General features: G+C 36.0%; 1 protein-coding gene across 2 annotated transcripts in view; it reads left to right on the top strand.

Moving 5' to 3' along the window:
• The window catches only part of CFTR (CF transmembrane conductance regulator), a 184,137-nt gene that overhangs the window by 64,716 nt on the left and 102,111 nt on the right, over positions 1–17,310 (top strand). For both annotated transcript variants that reach the window (XM_058724499.1, XM_058724500.1), the window contains 2 exons: positions 4,871–5,053; positions 8,682–8,873. In XM_058724499.1, the coding sequence (XP_058580482.1) occupies positions 4,871–5,053; positions 8,682–8,873 (375 nt within the window). The remainder of the gene's footprint in view (positions 1–4,870; positions 5,054–8,681; positions 8,874–17,310) is intronic.

Raw genomic sequence — 17,310 nt, 5'->3', positions numbered from 1 at the left:
GATTTCTAGTCTCTTTAACGCTCCCTTTGGACCCTGCCTGGTTCAACCTCTGCTTATTCCAAGACCTATCATTTCAGTTCTTCTCCTACAAGTCTCCCAATTCCTATTTCCTTCCACTGAATCCTTTGCTGCAAAACATGACTTTATGGACTTTGGTGAAGGAGGTGCTATCTGGGAAAATCCTGTATCTTATATTAGTTTTATACTATTCTTGTTTCAACCTCAGTGGGGCCTGTAAACCTTCTTGGGAAATCTTTTTATTTGTCTTTAATTTCCTTTACCATTTCCCCAGATGCTATTCCAAATCTTTACCACTTTCCTGAAACCCCCTACTTCCCTCAGGTTCTCCTTGCCTCCTACAAAACATAAAGAAAATAGAAGCCATCATTATGTATGAATGCTTCCAACTTCCCTGTTCACCCTTGGAATTATGTTTTTCTCCTTCCATTGTATCTAAGATGTATGTTTTTCCCTGCCCTTGACTGAGCTATTAATACCTTGCTTCATCTTAGAACAAGGGGCCAGCAGTCTTCTCTCTAGAAGCTTCAGCATCTCCTTTCAACTGATCCCTCTTCACATTCACATTTTTATAAGTTAATTAAAATTTTTTCTTCCCTTGCTTTTGCCCACCCAGCTTCATTCTTTAAACTTTATCCCTTTCCTTCCCTTTGTTATCAAGCCCGTTCTCATTTTCTCATCTTTCATGGGCTTCTCCCCACCGCAATCTGGATTCCACCCTCACCAATATATTAAAACATTCCTTTCTTCTTGAATTGATCATTTGGCTTTAGGGAACCACTCCTTTCATATTCTTTTATCCTCAGACCATGACTTCTACCTCTTCCCTGCCTGCTACTTCAATGGTGATTGGCACTATGTCCCCCCTAGGCTTTCTTCTAGCATCTCATGCCCTCTGTGGGTGACCTCAAGCTTAGGTCAACTGACATCAATGTGCTGATGAGTGTCAAATGCAGATTTCTGGCCCCAGTTTCTTTCTTGAAATTCATACATGTATTTCTAAGTTTCCTGCACGCTCTTCAAGCACTTCTCATTCATCTCTCACCAAGCTTCATAAATTAGCCCCTTCCAGTGAGTGCATTTGCTCTCTTCTTTGATGGCATCACCATCCACCCAGTTACCCAAGAGGCAAGTCCCTGGTGATTCTGATACATGATTCTGCCCTCAGTATAAACCTGTGAGTGGGTAAAATTGCTATTTACTTACTAGGAAGCTGAAACTCAGTTTAAGCAACTGGAACAAGGTTATACAACTAATTAGGGCAGAGCTAAAATGTCAGCCTACATTTCTCTGACTCCAAAACCCTTTACCACTCATAATACTGCTCCTTATTTAATGTAGGAGCATTATTTGTTTGTTTAAACACATAATTTTTAAATTATTTAAACAAAACAAAACAAAAGAGAGTGACTACTGCTTTATTGTGCTCAAAATGCTTTCATGTATATTATCTCATTTAATACCCTCAAAAACAGAGTAGACTGAAGCTCAGACTGAAGTTAACCATTATCCAGCTGGGTGAGAAGATTACTGGAGTAAAGCCATTACTGGAGTAATGACAGAGGATGTCATAACCATTTTATGCACAACAGGGGACTCATAAATATGGAAAATGTTCAATCTTATTAGAGAGCAAATAAATAAAAATAAGATCATTATATTCCATTTTCCCTTATAAAGCTACAAGTAAAAGAAGTCAAAACAAATCCAAAACCAAAAAATAATGTTGAAAAATAATGTTGAAAACTGAAATTTGAAAACTGGCACTCTCATATATTTCTTGATGAAGAAAATTTAGAACTACTATTGAAAACACATGGAATTTTACATACTTTATGCTCTGGAACTTCCACTTGTGGGAATTTATACAAAGAAAATGTGCCCCCAATTTATAGCAAAAGTATGAGCATATAGTATATCCATACTCTTGAATACTATCTTGCAACTAAAAATTATATTAAAAATCATGTATAATGATATATGAAAATATTGATTTATTGTAAGTTAGAAAGCATGTCACAACCTTATATTTTTCTCAATTTTGTAAAAAATTACATTTATATTTTGTTGAAATATAATTGACATATTAGTTTCAGGTGTACAATCTAGTAATTCAACAATTAGATACATTACAAAATGCTCACCATGATAAATGTTGTTACCATCTACACTTAAAAGTTATTACAATAATATTGACTATATTGCCTATCTGTACTTTTAATCCCTGGTTCTATATAAAATCATACACATTTATGTGTAAGAAAATGGAGGGATTTTGGTTGAAATGTTAAGTATGGTTGCTTCTCAGTGGTAGTATTACAAGTGATTTCTATTCATTCTGATTTTTTATATTTTCCAAATTTCTTGAAATAAGTGTCTTTCTTCTGTAATCAGAAATAAAAGTTATTAGTGGGGTGTCTGGGTGGCTCAGTTGGTTTGAGTGTCCAACTCTTGATTTTGGCTCAGATCATGATCTCAGGGCCATGGAATCAAGCCCCATGCTGGGCTCCAAGCTTAGCATAGAGCCTGCTTAATCTTCTCTCTCTCTCTCTCTCTCTCTCTCTTTCTCTCTTCTTTTCTCTCTCCTTCTCCCTCTGTCCCTCTCCCCTGCTCATACTCTCTCAAATAAAAAAAAATAAAGAAATAAAAATTATTTATAACAACAGCTTCCCATTGGTTCATATGCTTATTGGATAAAAGTCCTGCTTCTAAGCATGGCACAGCAAGTCCTTTAACAACTGCATGGCCCACCTTACTAAGGACATCTTTTGTCATTTGGCCATATACATCACACCTGGCCACTTGCCATTTCTGAGGCATATTTTATTTTTTTTAAGCCTAAATCATTGTACATGCAGATCCGTCTTCCTAGAACACCTATACCATTTCTTGGTCTTACAAGTTCTATCCCTTGTAGCCTAGCCTGCAGGTCATTTACTTGGTCAAGTTCCAGGCTGAGTTGCTTACTCTCTATAATGTACTTCCATAAGACTTGGTGTGATTTTCAGTTCTAGCACTAAGCATGTTGCAGTGTGAATATCTATTCATAACGTTATTCTCTCATGTGAGATTTTCAAAGTGGTCTTTAATACAGAGGTGATTCCCAGTAAATATCTGTGAGATAAATAAATGAATAAGGGATTGCAGATGACTTTGATCCATGTTATAAAAACTTTTTATTGTCTACTTCCTAAACGGTTTGCTTTTATTGTTTGGTGACTGAGGGGGATGTTAACCATCCCTATCATGAGAACTAAAAGCAGTGGTCTTCAAACTTAATTGCTTATGTATGACCCAAAAGAATTTTGAAAAACTATGACACATACCTCTGACACATTTTTAAGTTGACATAAATTTTTCAGTGTATTCTTAAGTGGTGGAAAAATATGTAATTGTCTAAGTATGTTTAATGGGTTTTTGCCAAAACTTTGGCAGTATAGTTTGGGTGCATTCAGTTTATGGAAGATACATGAATTCATGAAGTTAGTTCCCATTGTCAAGTCAATCAACTTATTTTATGTCAGACAAAGTATAACCTTAAAATACAGGTAATTAATATGTACTAAGTAAATTTATTAAATTATTAAAAATTAAGTAAGTAATCAAATAATTAAAATGCCTTATCCTGCAACTCATTTCTGAAATCTTATTCCAAGCTAGGTAAGACACATAGATTGCCTCCAGTTTGAAACCTGGGTGAAATAAGATGTTACCTCTTTCAGTATTCCTGGCTTTGCTTTTGTGGGACCCTCTTTGAGGAGAAAATTATTCTTCTGTGGTCCCCTTGTTTGTGTCCTAGAAGTTTTACACTCCAAGAAGTACAACACAGTAAGATTTAGGACTAGTAAAAGTAAAAGGTTCCTCTTCTTTTCTTTTTTAAAGGTTATTTATTTATTTTTGAGAGTTGAGGGAGGGGGGAGAGAGAATCCCAAGCAGCCTCCCAGCTGAGCATGGAGTCCAACTCAGGATTCAAGCCCACCAGCCTGGGAGATCATCATGACCCAAGCAGAAACCAAGAGTTGGACACCTAACCAACAGATGTCCCGAAAGGCTTCTCTTCTGTATAAAGTGAGGCAAGGACAATTGTGAACCGGAAAGTGGGAAAGAAGAGATAACAAAGAGTAAACAAATCACAGGCAGATTATTTTAGGAAGGAGTATATTTGGAAGTTGAGAATGTGGAAATAGATTCCCTTAAGACTGTATACACAAGCTTCCTCATGATCGATCCTTAGGGCTGTTTGGTCTGGTTTGAAGACCACTACCCTAAAGCTTCCCATGGGGCAACAGAGAAACAGGGAACTTTCAGAAGGCAATTCCTTCCTCCCAGCTATTCTCATATAATGGAATTCATCTGAATCATCTGGCCATCTCATTGCATTTATACTTAATTAAACTGCTTAAGTGATAGCTTCTTAGAGGAAGGTACCAGCAGCATGATAGAGGTCAGATTGAGTTGTAATTCCACTCTGGCTGACTTTAGTCATTTAACCTCTGAGTCACAAGTCTACAGCTTTGAAACAGAGGGATTATAACAGCTATTATTACTGTGCTGAGAATTAGATAATAATATTTATTTGCTCAGCCTATAGGAGAAGGTACACATTTTTTTCAATAATTTAATTTAGCTTAATGGTGAGTTATAATCTGAGATATTGAAATTATATTTCCATCAAATGCTGTATTAAAATTTTCAATGTTTTGTATCATGTGCTCTAGAACTCATGTTATATAATTACATGTTATAAAGTATGGATCATGGGCCATGTGCTTTTCATAATAAATAAAACAAATAGCTATTGAAAATACTTGAAAAATCTACCTTTTTGTTTTCTCTCTATATTTTTTTTCAGGGATTTGGGGAATTACTTGAGAAAGCAAAACAAAACAGTAATGATAGAAAAATTTCTGATGGTGACAACAGCCTCTTCTTCAGCAACTTCTCACTTCTTGGTGCTCCTGTCCTGAAAAACATCAATTTCAAGATAGAAAAAGGTCAGTTGTTGGCGGTTGCTGGATCTACTGGAGCAGGCAAGGTAATCTATTCCTCATCATTAAGAACTTCATTTGGCATGCATTTCTTTCATTTCCTCGTGTGTCTGTAGCCTAAGAGGGCATGTTGGAGAAATTTTTACATTGGTAGTAGGAGAATGCTTAGATATATTGTCCCTTATAATATAAATTATTACACTGATAATAGTCTCTAGTCTTTTATTTCTTCAGTGACCTTTTCTTCTGCATCTTTATGTGGTGCATGGCACTGAACCCAGTGTCTTTTTTCTCCCACGTGCTGATTTTTAAATTTATTAAAAATTGTTTTTTCTTTTTTTCTTTTTTTAAATTGGAGCATAGTTGCCACCCAATGTTATGTTAATTTCATTTGCACAATGTAATGATTCGTTACATTATGCTATGCTCACAAACATTGCTACTTATCTGTCACCATACAATGGTATTACACTACCATTGACTATGTTTCTTATGCTATACCTTTCATTCACGTGACTTATTCCATAACTGGAAGCCTGTACCTCCTACTTCCCTTCACCCATTTTGCCCATCCCTCCCAATCCCCTTCCCTCTGGCAAACATCAGTTTGTTCTCTGTATTTATTGGTCTGTTTTTGCTTTCTGTTCATTTGTTCTTTCCTTTAGTTTTTTAGATTTCACATATAAGTCAACAAAGTATCTTGTACATAGTGGATATTCAGTAATTTATTGAATAAATGAACCATTCATTTTTACCAATCTCTGGCATAGACATTTTTCCAGAGCTTGTCCAGGAAAATCTTGGCTTAGATTTTGCCTTACTAACCCCATAGACCAAAGGTCCCTATTTAGTTGACATTAGAATTTTGGAGAATGGACCTAGACTTACTTAGGATTTATTATGAGGAAAAATTATTGAGTGGGATAGATTTTTGAAAGAAATACATAGGAATGTTAATTTATTCAGTGCTGGTCAGCTTCCCATCCCCCTACCCCCACTCAACTTATTATAAATCCCAGTTTTTAGAAGCAATATTTTAATATATAACAGTTTTAATAAACTTACATAATTGAATATATCTGGTTATCCATGTTAAAGATATATAATATTTATATTATTATTTATATTATATTTATTATAGTAATACAATACTGATGTTGATGTTAATATTTGCCGATATAAATATAAAATATAATAATTATATTAGATAAACATATAAAATTATATATAATTTTTATATTTTCATATAAATTTATCAAGTATATGTAATATATATTTATCAATACTTGGTATCTTGAGAGATATGACATTAAATGAAACCATCACTGAATATGAATATTTATACATATAAATATATCTTAATATATTTATATATAATGTATATATACAATATATAATATATTATATTATTATATATAAATACCAAAATGTTGATAAAACTTCACAGACATTTGTATTTTATTTTAAATGTAAACAAAAGCAGGAGCTAATAGCTTATTCTCCACATCTGCTGCTCAGTTATTATTAAGACCAAGCTAAAATTGAGTACCAAGGTAAGGTCAGGACGGATGACAGAAATTATGTTGTATCAGGGATTGTCAGTAAGGCCACAGAACTGCTGTGCAGATAGAGGATGGAGCAAAGCCTTGAAATGGAACTGTGCCTGTGTGGTTCACAGAACAGCAAGGAAGTCAGTGGGGTTAGCACAGAATCAGCCAGAGGGTAGAGCTGTCAGAGGAGTAATGTGGGCTAGACCATTATTTGGGCTATTGTAAAAGAGTCTCAAGGACCTTACAAAGGAGCTTGTAAACAGTAAGGCTTTTTTTTTTTTTCTGAGGAAATGAGAGGCCATTGGAGGGTTTTAAGCAGAAAAGTGACATGATTTGTCTTAGTTTTGATGAGGCTACTTTGAAAATAGTTGTAAAGAGATAAGGGCAGAAGTAAGGAAATGAGTTAGGAGGCTATTGTGCAAACTGGGCAGAAGATGATACTGGCTTAACCCAGGTAGTGAAGGAAATAGTCAAATTCGGGACTTTCTTTCTTTTTCTTTCCTTTTTTCTTTTCTTTTCTTTTCTTTTCTTTTCTTTTCTTTTCTTTTCTTTTCTTTTCTTTTCCTTTCTTTTCTTTCCTTTTCTTTCTTGTGCTGCGTGCATGCATGGGCATGCATGAGAGCAGTGGAGGGCAAGAGGGAGAGGGAGAGAGAGAATCTTAAGCAGGCTCCATGCTCAGCAACATGAGGCTCAATCTCACAACCATGGGATCGTGACCTGAGCAGAAATTAAGAGTCTACGCTCAACTGACTGAGCCATCCAGGCACCCCTCAGGACATATCTCTAAGAAAGATACCACATAATTAGATTGAAAGTGGTGTATGCAAAAAAAGGGGGAGTCAAGGATGAGTCCAAGGTTTTTGGACTGAGTAAATGGAAGCATGAAGGTACCATTACCTGAGGAGATTATGGAAGAGACTGATTTGGGGTGGAGCTTGGTTTTAGAACATTAAGGTTAAAATGCATATTTGACATCTAAATTGAGATGTTAGTTGGTTATACAGGTTTGATTTCCGGGGAATGGGGCTGGCAGTGTAAAAACTTGAAGCCAGATGAGATTCCAAAGGAGAGAGTATGGATAGGCAGGGAAAGGGGCCAAGGTGTGAGCCCAAAGGCATTCCAACTTCTAGTGGTTGGGAAGTATTTTGTTACAGTGGTTATAGTTATAATAACTTTACATTAAATCTTTGGGGTTTTCCTTCTCTTATTCCCCTATGTGAGCTCGGATAAAATCAATGTTTTTCTGTCCTCTGCTGCCTCCCTTTTTTCTACTCAATTTTAGTCCGTAGTATTACCTTTCTTAATGTTTTATCTTTGTGTTGTTAAATATGCTTATGCTTCTGTTAGCTGATATGTTACGTTTAAATCATATCTTTGACTTGTAGCTTTTCTTTGTAAACAATCAGTGAATTTCTTTATACCCTGTTTCCTTTGTTTTGTTTGGGCTTTACTTATAACTTTTCTTATTGTCAGGGAATATAACATACTTTAATTCTCTTTCTCAACTCTAATTTCCACGTTAGTTTAAATTTTATTTCACAGTCTTTTTTCATGTAAAGTCTTTGCTCATTGATAGTCCTTTTGGTGAAGCTTCTTCAGTCATCCCTTGTATGATTTTATACTAGTTTCTCTAATAAGGGCTCATGAGAACAATATTATCTGACTATCTCTCTTTTTAACTGATCTCTTCTTTGTTAGATGAAGATAATATTGAATCTACCTTGTTGGGTTTTTGTGAGGATTAAGTGAATGAATACAGTTAAATCACATAGGACAGCACCCAGCATAGACTGAGTACTCAACAAAGGTTAGCTGGTGATAATCTTTCCCTGACCTCCTCTAAACCCACCCCAACAATCTGATTAGGTGCTCTATCTCTGTGAACCTCTACCAAAGCACTTAGCACACTCTATTGTCATTGTTTCTTTTATTCCCCTTTGTATCTTGTGTGCATAGCAGCAAATCCAGAACAGGAAGTGCTTAATAAATTTTGAATCAAATGAATTAATGTAGAATCCTTTAAAATCAGAATAGATACCTTTGCTTAGGATGACAGTTGGAGGCAAGTATATTCTGAGAGTGATTTGATAAATGATTTTACTAATAACAATGGTTTTATTTCCAGACTTCACTTCTAATGATGATTATGGGAGAACTGGAGCCTTCAGAGGGTAAAATTAAGCACAGTGGAAGAATTTCATTCTGCTCTCAGTTTTCCTGGATCATGCCTGGCACCATTAAAGAAAACATCATCTTTGGTGTTTCCTATGATGAGTATAGATATAAGAGTGTCATCAAAGCATGCCAACTAGAAGAGGTAAGTAATTATTTGACATATTTCTGATTTATGAATGTGACACTTTTAGTCTACCTAAATGATATAATTAGTCCTCTATTCAATCAGTCTGTCTACATATATTAATTAAGTTTCCACTATGGACAAACTACTCTGAGTTAAATCAGTTAATAAAATATATGACCCCTGCTTTAAGAAACTTGCAAAATCATAGAGAAAGTACAATTTTATTTTTTAAATTATGGGCTGATTTGGGAAAAATAATAATAATAATAAAAATTCTTTATGAAATGGAGAGAATTTTATTGACTCATTAGTGAGACAAATGTCCTCAATGGGCATTTATATGGCATGCATTTTTTAAAATATACTTCACAATTACATGAGAGGATTTTATTAATAATAAATAATAATTTTAATAACTACCACACCCTAATGGAATGAGCATTAACCTGCCAGTAGAGAATCAGAGATAAAATTGTGATTACATTTTATCCTTTGGCCTTCAACATGTAGCCATATGACCTATAGTGACTGTAATTCTCTGAAACAGAGACAAAATGAAGATAATGCTGTTGACTCATTTTATAATATTGGGGAATGGGTTAATTGCCTGAAAATATGTGAAGCATTCCAAGTGGCCAGTGTGTGCATCTTGTGCTATTCAATGCATAAATTATATGGTGGAGGGTTCAATAATTACCGATATAAATATTAAGGCAGAGAATACATCATTATGAGGTTTATCAATAGTATTGCCTGAATAGAAATCTTGATTCAAAATCATTATCTTTGATAGATGGCATTTGACACTAGTGGATTCCTTTAAGTCACCTTTTATGAAAAAAAAATTTCAGTAAGAATAAAATGAAACTTAAAGTACAGAGAAAAGAAAAAGACTAATGTTGGTTAGATAGAAACTGCAATTGTTACAAAAGAAGGATGCATGCTTGTACAAATGGCTCTCCATGTATATACTGACTCATTCCAGAGTAGTTTTTTAGAGCTCCATTCTCTTATTTTCTATACATGAAAGCATAATAAAAATAAAAACTATTGTGGAAAAGTATTGAATTTGTTTTGAAGAGGATACTCTTCGTTCCTCAAAAGCCCTTCTTCCAAGAATAGTATTTCACAAACGGGATGTTGAAACTCTCCGTAGATTTGTTATGAAAAAAATATTTGAGTGTTCTTAGAGACCACAGATACTTGTCTAGGTGGGGACTGGGATGTAGGAGTGGTAGTGTCTTGCAAGATAAATCATAGGCTTTATTTATTAGTTGCAAGGTGTTGGAAGGTTTCTGGTAGGCTTTATTTTTTGCTTTGAATATGCCTTTTCTCATAGAAATAATTTTATAGAGGCACTCAGATCTTGATCTCAGGGTTGTGAGGTCAGGCCCCATGTTGGGGTCCATGCTGGGCATGGAAAATAAAAGATAATTTTATAAATGGTGATTTTCACCTTGATTCTACGAAGGTGAAAGTATATTTTACCCAAATTTACCATAGCTATATTAATAATAATAAATTCAAAGCTGTGGATCCCTCATTCATGAAATGAGCATTTGCTAACTCATGAATACTGTGCTGGGTATGGGAAAATACAGTCCATTTTCTAAAGAGTTCATGTTATAGTGATCTGAGCTTTAGTGAAGTATGGTATCTGAATTATATCTCAATAAAGTTGTTGAAAATAATGAAAGAAAGAGGATAAGAGTAAGGACAACGTTTTCTTTTTCAGATTCTATGACCAACCTCAAAATTAATTTTAAAGTGTAGAAGGCAGTGTTTTTTAGTATATTCATAGAGTTGCATACCCATCGCCACATCTTCAATTCCTCTAAAAGAAATGTCATTAGCAATCAGTGTCCATGTCTTCATACCTATCCATTCCCCACACCCAGCTCTAAACAACCACTGATTTACCTTCTGTCTCTAAAATTTTCCTGTTCTGGATATTTCACATAAATGCAATCATACAATATATGGCCTTTTGTACCCAAGTAAAATTTTAAACTAGAAGAAGTTAATTAAGTCTTTATTTTGAAAACATTTGAGACTTGCTATATTTTATAAAAATATGAATAGAACAAGATCCTTATACTTCAGAGATTCATGGACCAGTAGGGGAAAGAAATGTATCGGTAAAGAATGAATTGATGCTCTAATGGAAAATGAAAGAGCTATTTCTGTGGGAGTGAAAAGAGGGAGCCTTGAAATCGATCTGGGTCTGTCAGATGTGAGGAATAACCTCCAGAGGAGGTTTCTTTCAAGGCTAATGTCCTCCAGTGGAATGATTCACTATGGAATTCTAATGGTGACAAGAGTGAAACTTACAGCCTTGGAGGAATTTGTTTTTGATTAAGAATGTTAGAACTGCCAATAAAGTAGAGAGAAGGTTAGGCTGGTGTGAAGAAGTGGGGGATTGATGAATAAATGGTCACTGGATTATTGAGAAAATTAAATGGGATAAATATAAGGTATATAACAAGGCATCTGCTGTAAATTACCCCTTCAGTAAATATTAGATCATTTCTACTTCCTTTTGAGATGGAGAATACTGCCACAGAGTATGATATAAAATAAATGTGTCTGAGAGTTCTTGTGAGTAAGTGACTACTATGGAAACAAGATGGAACTTGGTTTAATTAAGACGGGGAAATGTTTTGGCCATAAAAAGTCATCAATGTGAATTTTGATGGTGACAAAGTGTTTATAAGAAAAAATTTAAGAAGTGGTTATCTGTAAATATGGTAGTTGTTCTTCATGACCCAATCAACAAAAGTTGGTATTTCTATGGAAGAAAACAGATGGCATTGGACAGTCTGGAGTCCAGGTCACATTGGTTCCATACTCCAGAAGTGGCAATGGGATTGGGAGGCGAATCCAGTTTCTAAATGCCTTTCATACCCCAACACATTACTTACGTGATGACTCTGTACCAGACAATGTTCACTGTGGTGGGGTCTGAGTGGGTACAAAATAAAACCTTTATTATCCCTTCCTGCAAATAACTAATGGGCTAGTTGGGGGGAAGCATACATAAAGAGATGCTTTCACTTTACTATAGCAAGTCTTGTAATAAAGGTATTCTTAAGGCAGTACGGAAGCCCAGTTGAGGGCTTTTAGCTTGCCTCAGCATTTGGTAGAAACTTTCTCTACAAAGAAAGATGGATGAGTAAAAATGGGAAAGGCATTCCAGACAAAAGAAACTGAGCAGGAACACAGGATATGAAACCAATTGGTTAGTGCAAAGAACCACAAGCATCTTGATAGAGCCAGAGTGTGACTGGGGGGACACTGAGCGGGGAGGAATGGCGCTGGAGGACCATGTCCTTGGGACCTTATAACCAGTGTCAGGAATTTGGTCTTGAAGAGCTTTAATCAAGGGAAGGATGCAGTCGGTTTTGCATTTTATATACCACTTTGGCTGTACTATGAGAAACAGAATTAAGGTGGATGCATTTTGAAACTTTGTGGGGTAGCAGAAAGAATATATATTTTGAAATCTGACAGAGTTGGATTACTAAAGAAAGGTACTTAATCCTATTATACACTCAGTTTTGTCCTCTTTAACATGGAGATAATATTACCTATTTTGTAGTTTTGTAGATTTTTCTGATGCATAGAGAATACTTAGTAAAATAACTAGTGGTGGTAGTAACTGTAGTAGTAGTAGCAGCAGCAGTTGCTATTCTGACTAGAAGAAGGGAGACTAATAGGAAGCTGTTTCAGTAATTCCGATAATGGTTATTATAGACAAGAAGAAACAGAAGTTAAGCAGAAGAATTGTGAGGAGATCGGGAATACCATATTTATGTACTATTTCCATCCACAGGAAGGTCATCAGGGAAAAATGGGCTTTCAGGGAAGACTGAGGGAAAAACCCTGAGGAATGAGAAGAAGAGAGAAATTGGCTTAGGATTAAGGATTCCCCTGCACAACAGGAATTGGGAAGGGGGACACATAGGAATCCTATGTGTTTAGGAAGGAAGGATGCAGAGGTGAAATTACATAGAACTGAGACATCTGAACAAGGCAGAAAGATCGCAAGTCTTACTAACAATATTTCTAGTGGAGGACACCACTAAGTGGGCTTGAATAAGTAATTGTTGATGATGATGATGAGCATTTTGCTTTCTTAATGTACAATTCACTCTTCTTCCTCTTTGTTTTATTTATTTTTTTATTATTTTTAAAGTTTATTTATTTATTTTTGAGAGAGAGAGAGAGGAAGACAAAGAGAATCCCAAGCAGACTGTGCACTGTCAACATGGAACCCCATGTGGGCTCGAGCCCCGCAACCGTGAGATCATGACCTGAGCTGAGGTCAAGAGTTGGACAGGCAACTACTGAGCCACTGAGGCGCTCCTTCCTTTTTGTTTTAAATTGTCAAAACACTTAGCTTTTCATTTCTAGTAATCTCTGAATCCTGACTCCCTGTCCTTTCCTGTCCTGCTGACTTTTGCAACTAGTGCTTCCTAGTCATCTTATTATAGGCAAAAATATCCAGCATCCTAAATTCTTTGTTCTTGAAACTGGAAAATGTAGCGGGTACAATGAGCATATTAGTGTGGTAGTGGGTACTCTTCTCATTGCTGAGTAGTCCCTGTATGCTGTTATCTATCCAACTACGTGCAACTACGTGATGAATTGCTTGAGAGCAGTGATTCTAAAAAGTTTATGTTCGTGTACTCCACCTAGGACTTCGATAGGCAGAATGGTAAATTCTTATTAGGTGACTATTTCAGAAATACTTTGGAGTAGGCATGCCAGTTACAAGAATTTTCCTCAGAACGTGTTCTCCCCTGAGCCTCACAGTCTCAGGGCTGGAATCATGACACCAGCATACTATTGCTGGAGTAACAAAAAAAAGTAATTGGAAGTTCTAGATGGTCTTACTCAGAATCAAAAGTTTCCTCTATTTTCAGTACTAAAGAGTTTCCAACTTTTGTACTTTTGTTGTCATTGTTAAACAAGTATTCCTCACCTTTTTTAAAAAAAGGCCAGTGAGAGTCTGCCAAAATGAAGTTTTTATTTTTTAAGTGTGGAGGAATTTGGAGCATAAGAACATGAAATACCTACAGAATCCCTGAGGGTTAAGCAGCTGGTGCCAGCAAAAGAAACCCTTGATGTATTCTCTATGTGGCCCCATCACCAAATACAAACATTCATGATTCAATATGTTTTCGTTTTGACTGCCAGCGTTGATCTGTTTCTTAATGTGCTCCAGCTAGACTTGGAAACTGGAGATGAGAACGGACTATTTTCTTCCTCATTTTTGTGTTTTTGTTCAGCTCTAGTATCTACAAAGCACTTGCGTATGTGGTGATGCTTATGGTCATAGGAGTAGGCTGCTAGGTGTAAATCTGTGTGGATAGGAAAAAGTACGCACAACATATTTCACATAGTTTTCTGATTTCAGTTTGTTGAAAACTATTCACTCTGAGGGATAGTTAAAGACTTTATCGCAGGGAAGGGCACGGAGACAGCTCTGGGCTGATAGAATAACTGGTAATATGCAGACACGAGTGAACAAGTCAGGTGCAGTCACGATCAGTTCTGCTTTGGGAACATCTCCATGTATGGGTTTACAGTTTCTACTCTGGAGCCAGATTATAATATGGTGGATTCCTAGGCAAATTTATAGTTATTTTTAATTTTTAATTTTTATTATTTTTTTAATGTTTATTTATTTTTGAGAGAGAGAGAGACAGAGTGTGAGAGGGGGAAGGGCAGAGAAAGAAGGAGACTTAGAATCCAAAGCAAGCTCCAGGCTCTGAGCTGTCAGCACAGAGCCCTACATGGGGCTTGAACTTAGGAACCCTGAGATCACGACCCCAGCCGAAGTCGGATGCTTAACCAGCTGAGCCACCCAGCCGCCCCTATAGTTATTTTTAAATACCATTTTATATTTTGGTGCCCATTAACTTATCCTCCCATTTTTTTTTTTCCATGTTGCCAGACTACCTTTAGAGTTCTAAATATTTGTACACTTTTGTAACCAGCACTGGAGATTCTGCTAGCTTAAAAAGAGGAATCAGTGTAATTGGGCCCTCATTAATTTACTTATCCCTTAAGGAGATTGTAACTCTGTTTCGTTACTAAAAGAGGTCAGACTTCACTGTTCTCTTGTCTTTTTTTTTTTTTTTTTCCAGGATACTGCTTTTTTTTATACACTTCACCAAAACCTTATTCTACCACAGAACCCCATAGCAGACAGCAAGAGAATTCTAGGCAGGCTGGTGTTTGGGTAAATGGGTAGTTGGACTGATTTTATTCAGTGACTCACTCTCTTGTAAAAGTACCTGGGTTTGGCTTTTATGATAGTGCGTGGTGGGAGGTGGGGCGTGGGATATGAGAAGAGGTCAGGGACTTAGGATATGTAATCGGTTTCCACAAAGTTGTTGAGATCCTTTTGCAACCACAAAACGGTCTTCATTAAGTATTTGTCTTGGAAGCCATTACATATGCATTGTAAAAAAAATATTTACTATGTAGGTTGCAGAATTAAAGTCTGTTTGTGTTTTCTCTACCACTGCTGCTTGGCAGTTTTCATCTTTAAGTCACTGGAAAAAAATAAATTGGGAGAAAATTTGGCAAGAAGTTACTAAAAGAAAAAAATAACTTGGGAGGGAAATTGGCAAGAAGTATGAAAAACTTGGGAGGGAAGTAAGCAAAGAAATGAGTTAGTGACTGGTCTGGAATATAAATTCCATCATACAGATACCATAAGTCTAATTAAATTTGAATTTTACCTCTGGATCTCCAGATCTGGCCAAAACTAACTTATATGAATAGAAGTTTAACCTTGGGATGGTCATTCCACCACTACAGGAGAATTCAGGAATATTCAGTTGGGAGATCTGTACATAAAAAGGAGCTATAGGAATTAACAATTGCATTCAGTAGCAGCCAAGACTTAGTGGAGATGTAAAACAGATATTTGAAGCACATTGAACTATGTCCCCTAAACCAGAATAAACCACACTTAGTGACTGTACCTTGAACCACCTGCAATTTTCTCCTAATAAGTAATTAAGTCTGAAAGCACTGCCATTTATTTACTGTAATATGAAGCAAGTACATTTATTTTATAAAACTGTTGAACCAGAACCAAACAGAAATGTCATAGCGTCTCCTGAACTGAACTGTTATTTCACTTCATTTGAGCCCTGGAACTTAAACACACACTAGGGGTGCCTGGGTGGCTCAGTCAGTTCAGCATCCGACTCAGGTCATGATCTCACAGTTCGTGGGTTTGAGCCCCACGTCAGGCTCTGTGTTGACAGCTTGGAGCCTGGAACCTGCTTGGGATTCTGTGTCTCCCTCTCTCTCTCTCTGCCCCTCCCCTGTTCGTGCTCTGTCTCTCTCTCTCTCTCAAAAATGAATAAACATTAATAAATAAATAAATATAAATGCACTAGCTAACATCTGTTGAGAGAGCACATGTCAGTACTGCTATGCTAAATGTTTGCACACATTGGTCCATCAAATTCTCACTTTAATCATCTAGTGACAACTTTGCTTAGAGTTTGCAGTCGAAGCGAAATTGTGCTGAATTCTAAAAGCATGAACTATTTTTTAGGTATTAAAATTACAATTTTGGAATTAATTATTAGCTTGACATCTCTAAAACCAAAATAGCCCTAAGACTGCTTGTCTTAGTAAGATTTGGGCAAGTCAATAGAACAGTATTATAAACATGTAATTTTAATTGTCTGGGACCAGGCTATCTCATGAATATATATGAAATTAAGATATTTAAGCTATGTTTTCATATTTAAAAAAATCACTGAGCTTTCCAAAGGTCAAAGCCATGCTATATCATTATATATATATATGTCTAAGGTTTCATCCCTCTTGAAGAACTGGAATTCTGAGCTCTGTACTCTTGGAATTTCCCTTTTTGTAGCAAGGGCTAATAAGTCAAGATCAAGGGAAGATTTTACACTTATGTTTTAATAGAACCTTAGAACCCTGTAATGTTCATAAAGGTCTTTGCAGGAAGGTAAATTTAGTTTTTCTAAAAATGCTGAGTATAAGTGTTCTCTTGACAAAACGGACCCTAGAAATGGCAATTGTATTACCATCAATGTCTTTCAGAACCAAGTCTATAATAATTTTTATTCAGAGGTTTAGTTAGTCTTGATTTAAATTAAATAAATTAAAAATTTGATTTAAACAAATATTTGAGTTCCTACTGTGGACACAGTAGTACATTAGGCACTCGGGATGCTGTCTGCAAGTGTAGCAAGGGTCCCTGTCTGCCATTAGTTTTGACTTACAGGCATTTGAGGGAAAAGAAACATGTGTATATACATTCACTCATTTAGTAAATATTTGTAAGTACGCCAAACTCTGGAAATTATTTTTTAAAGTTTATTTATATTTTGAGAGAGAGAGAAAGTGCAAGTAGGGGAGGGGCAGAGAGAGAGAGAGAGAGACAGAGAGAGAG

This window comes from Neofelis nebulosa, chromosome 4 (assembly GCF_028018385.1).
Source record: "Neofelis nebulosa isolate mNeoNeb1 chromosome 4, mNeoNeb1.pri, whole genome shotgun sequence".
Lineage (NCBI taxonomy): Eukaryota > Metazoa > Chordata > Mammalia > Carnivora > Felidae > Neofelis > Neofelis nebulosa.
This window is presented reverse-complemented; position numbering and strand designations above follow the sequence as displayed.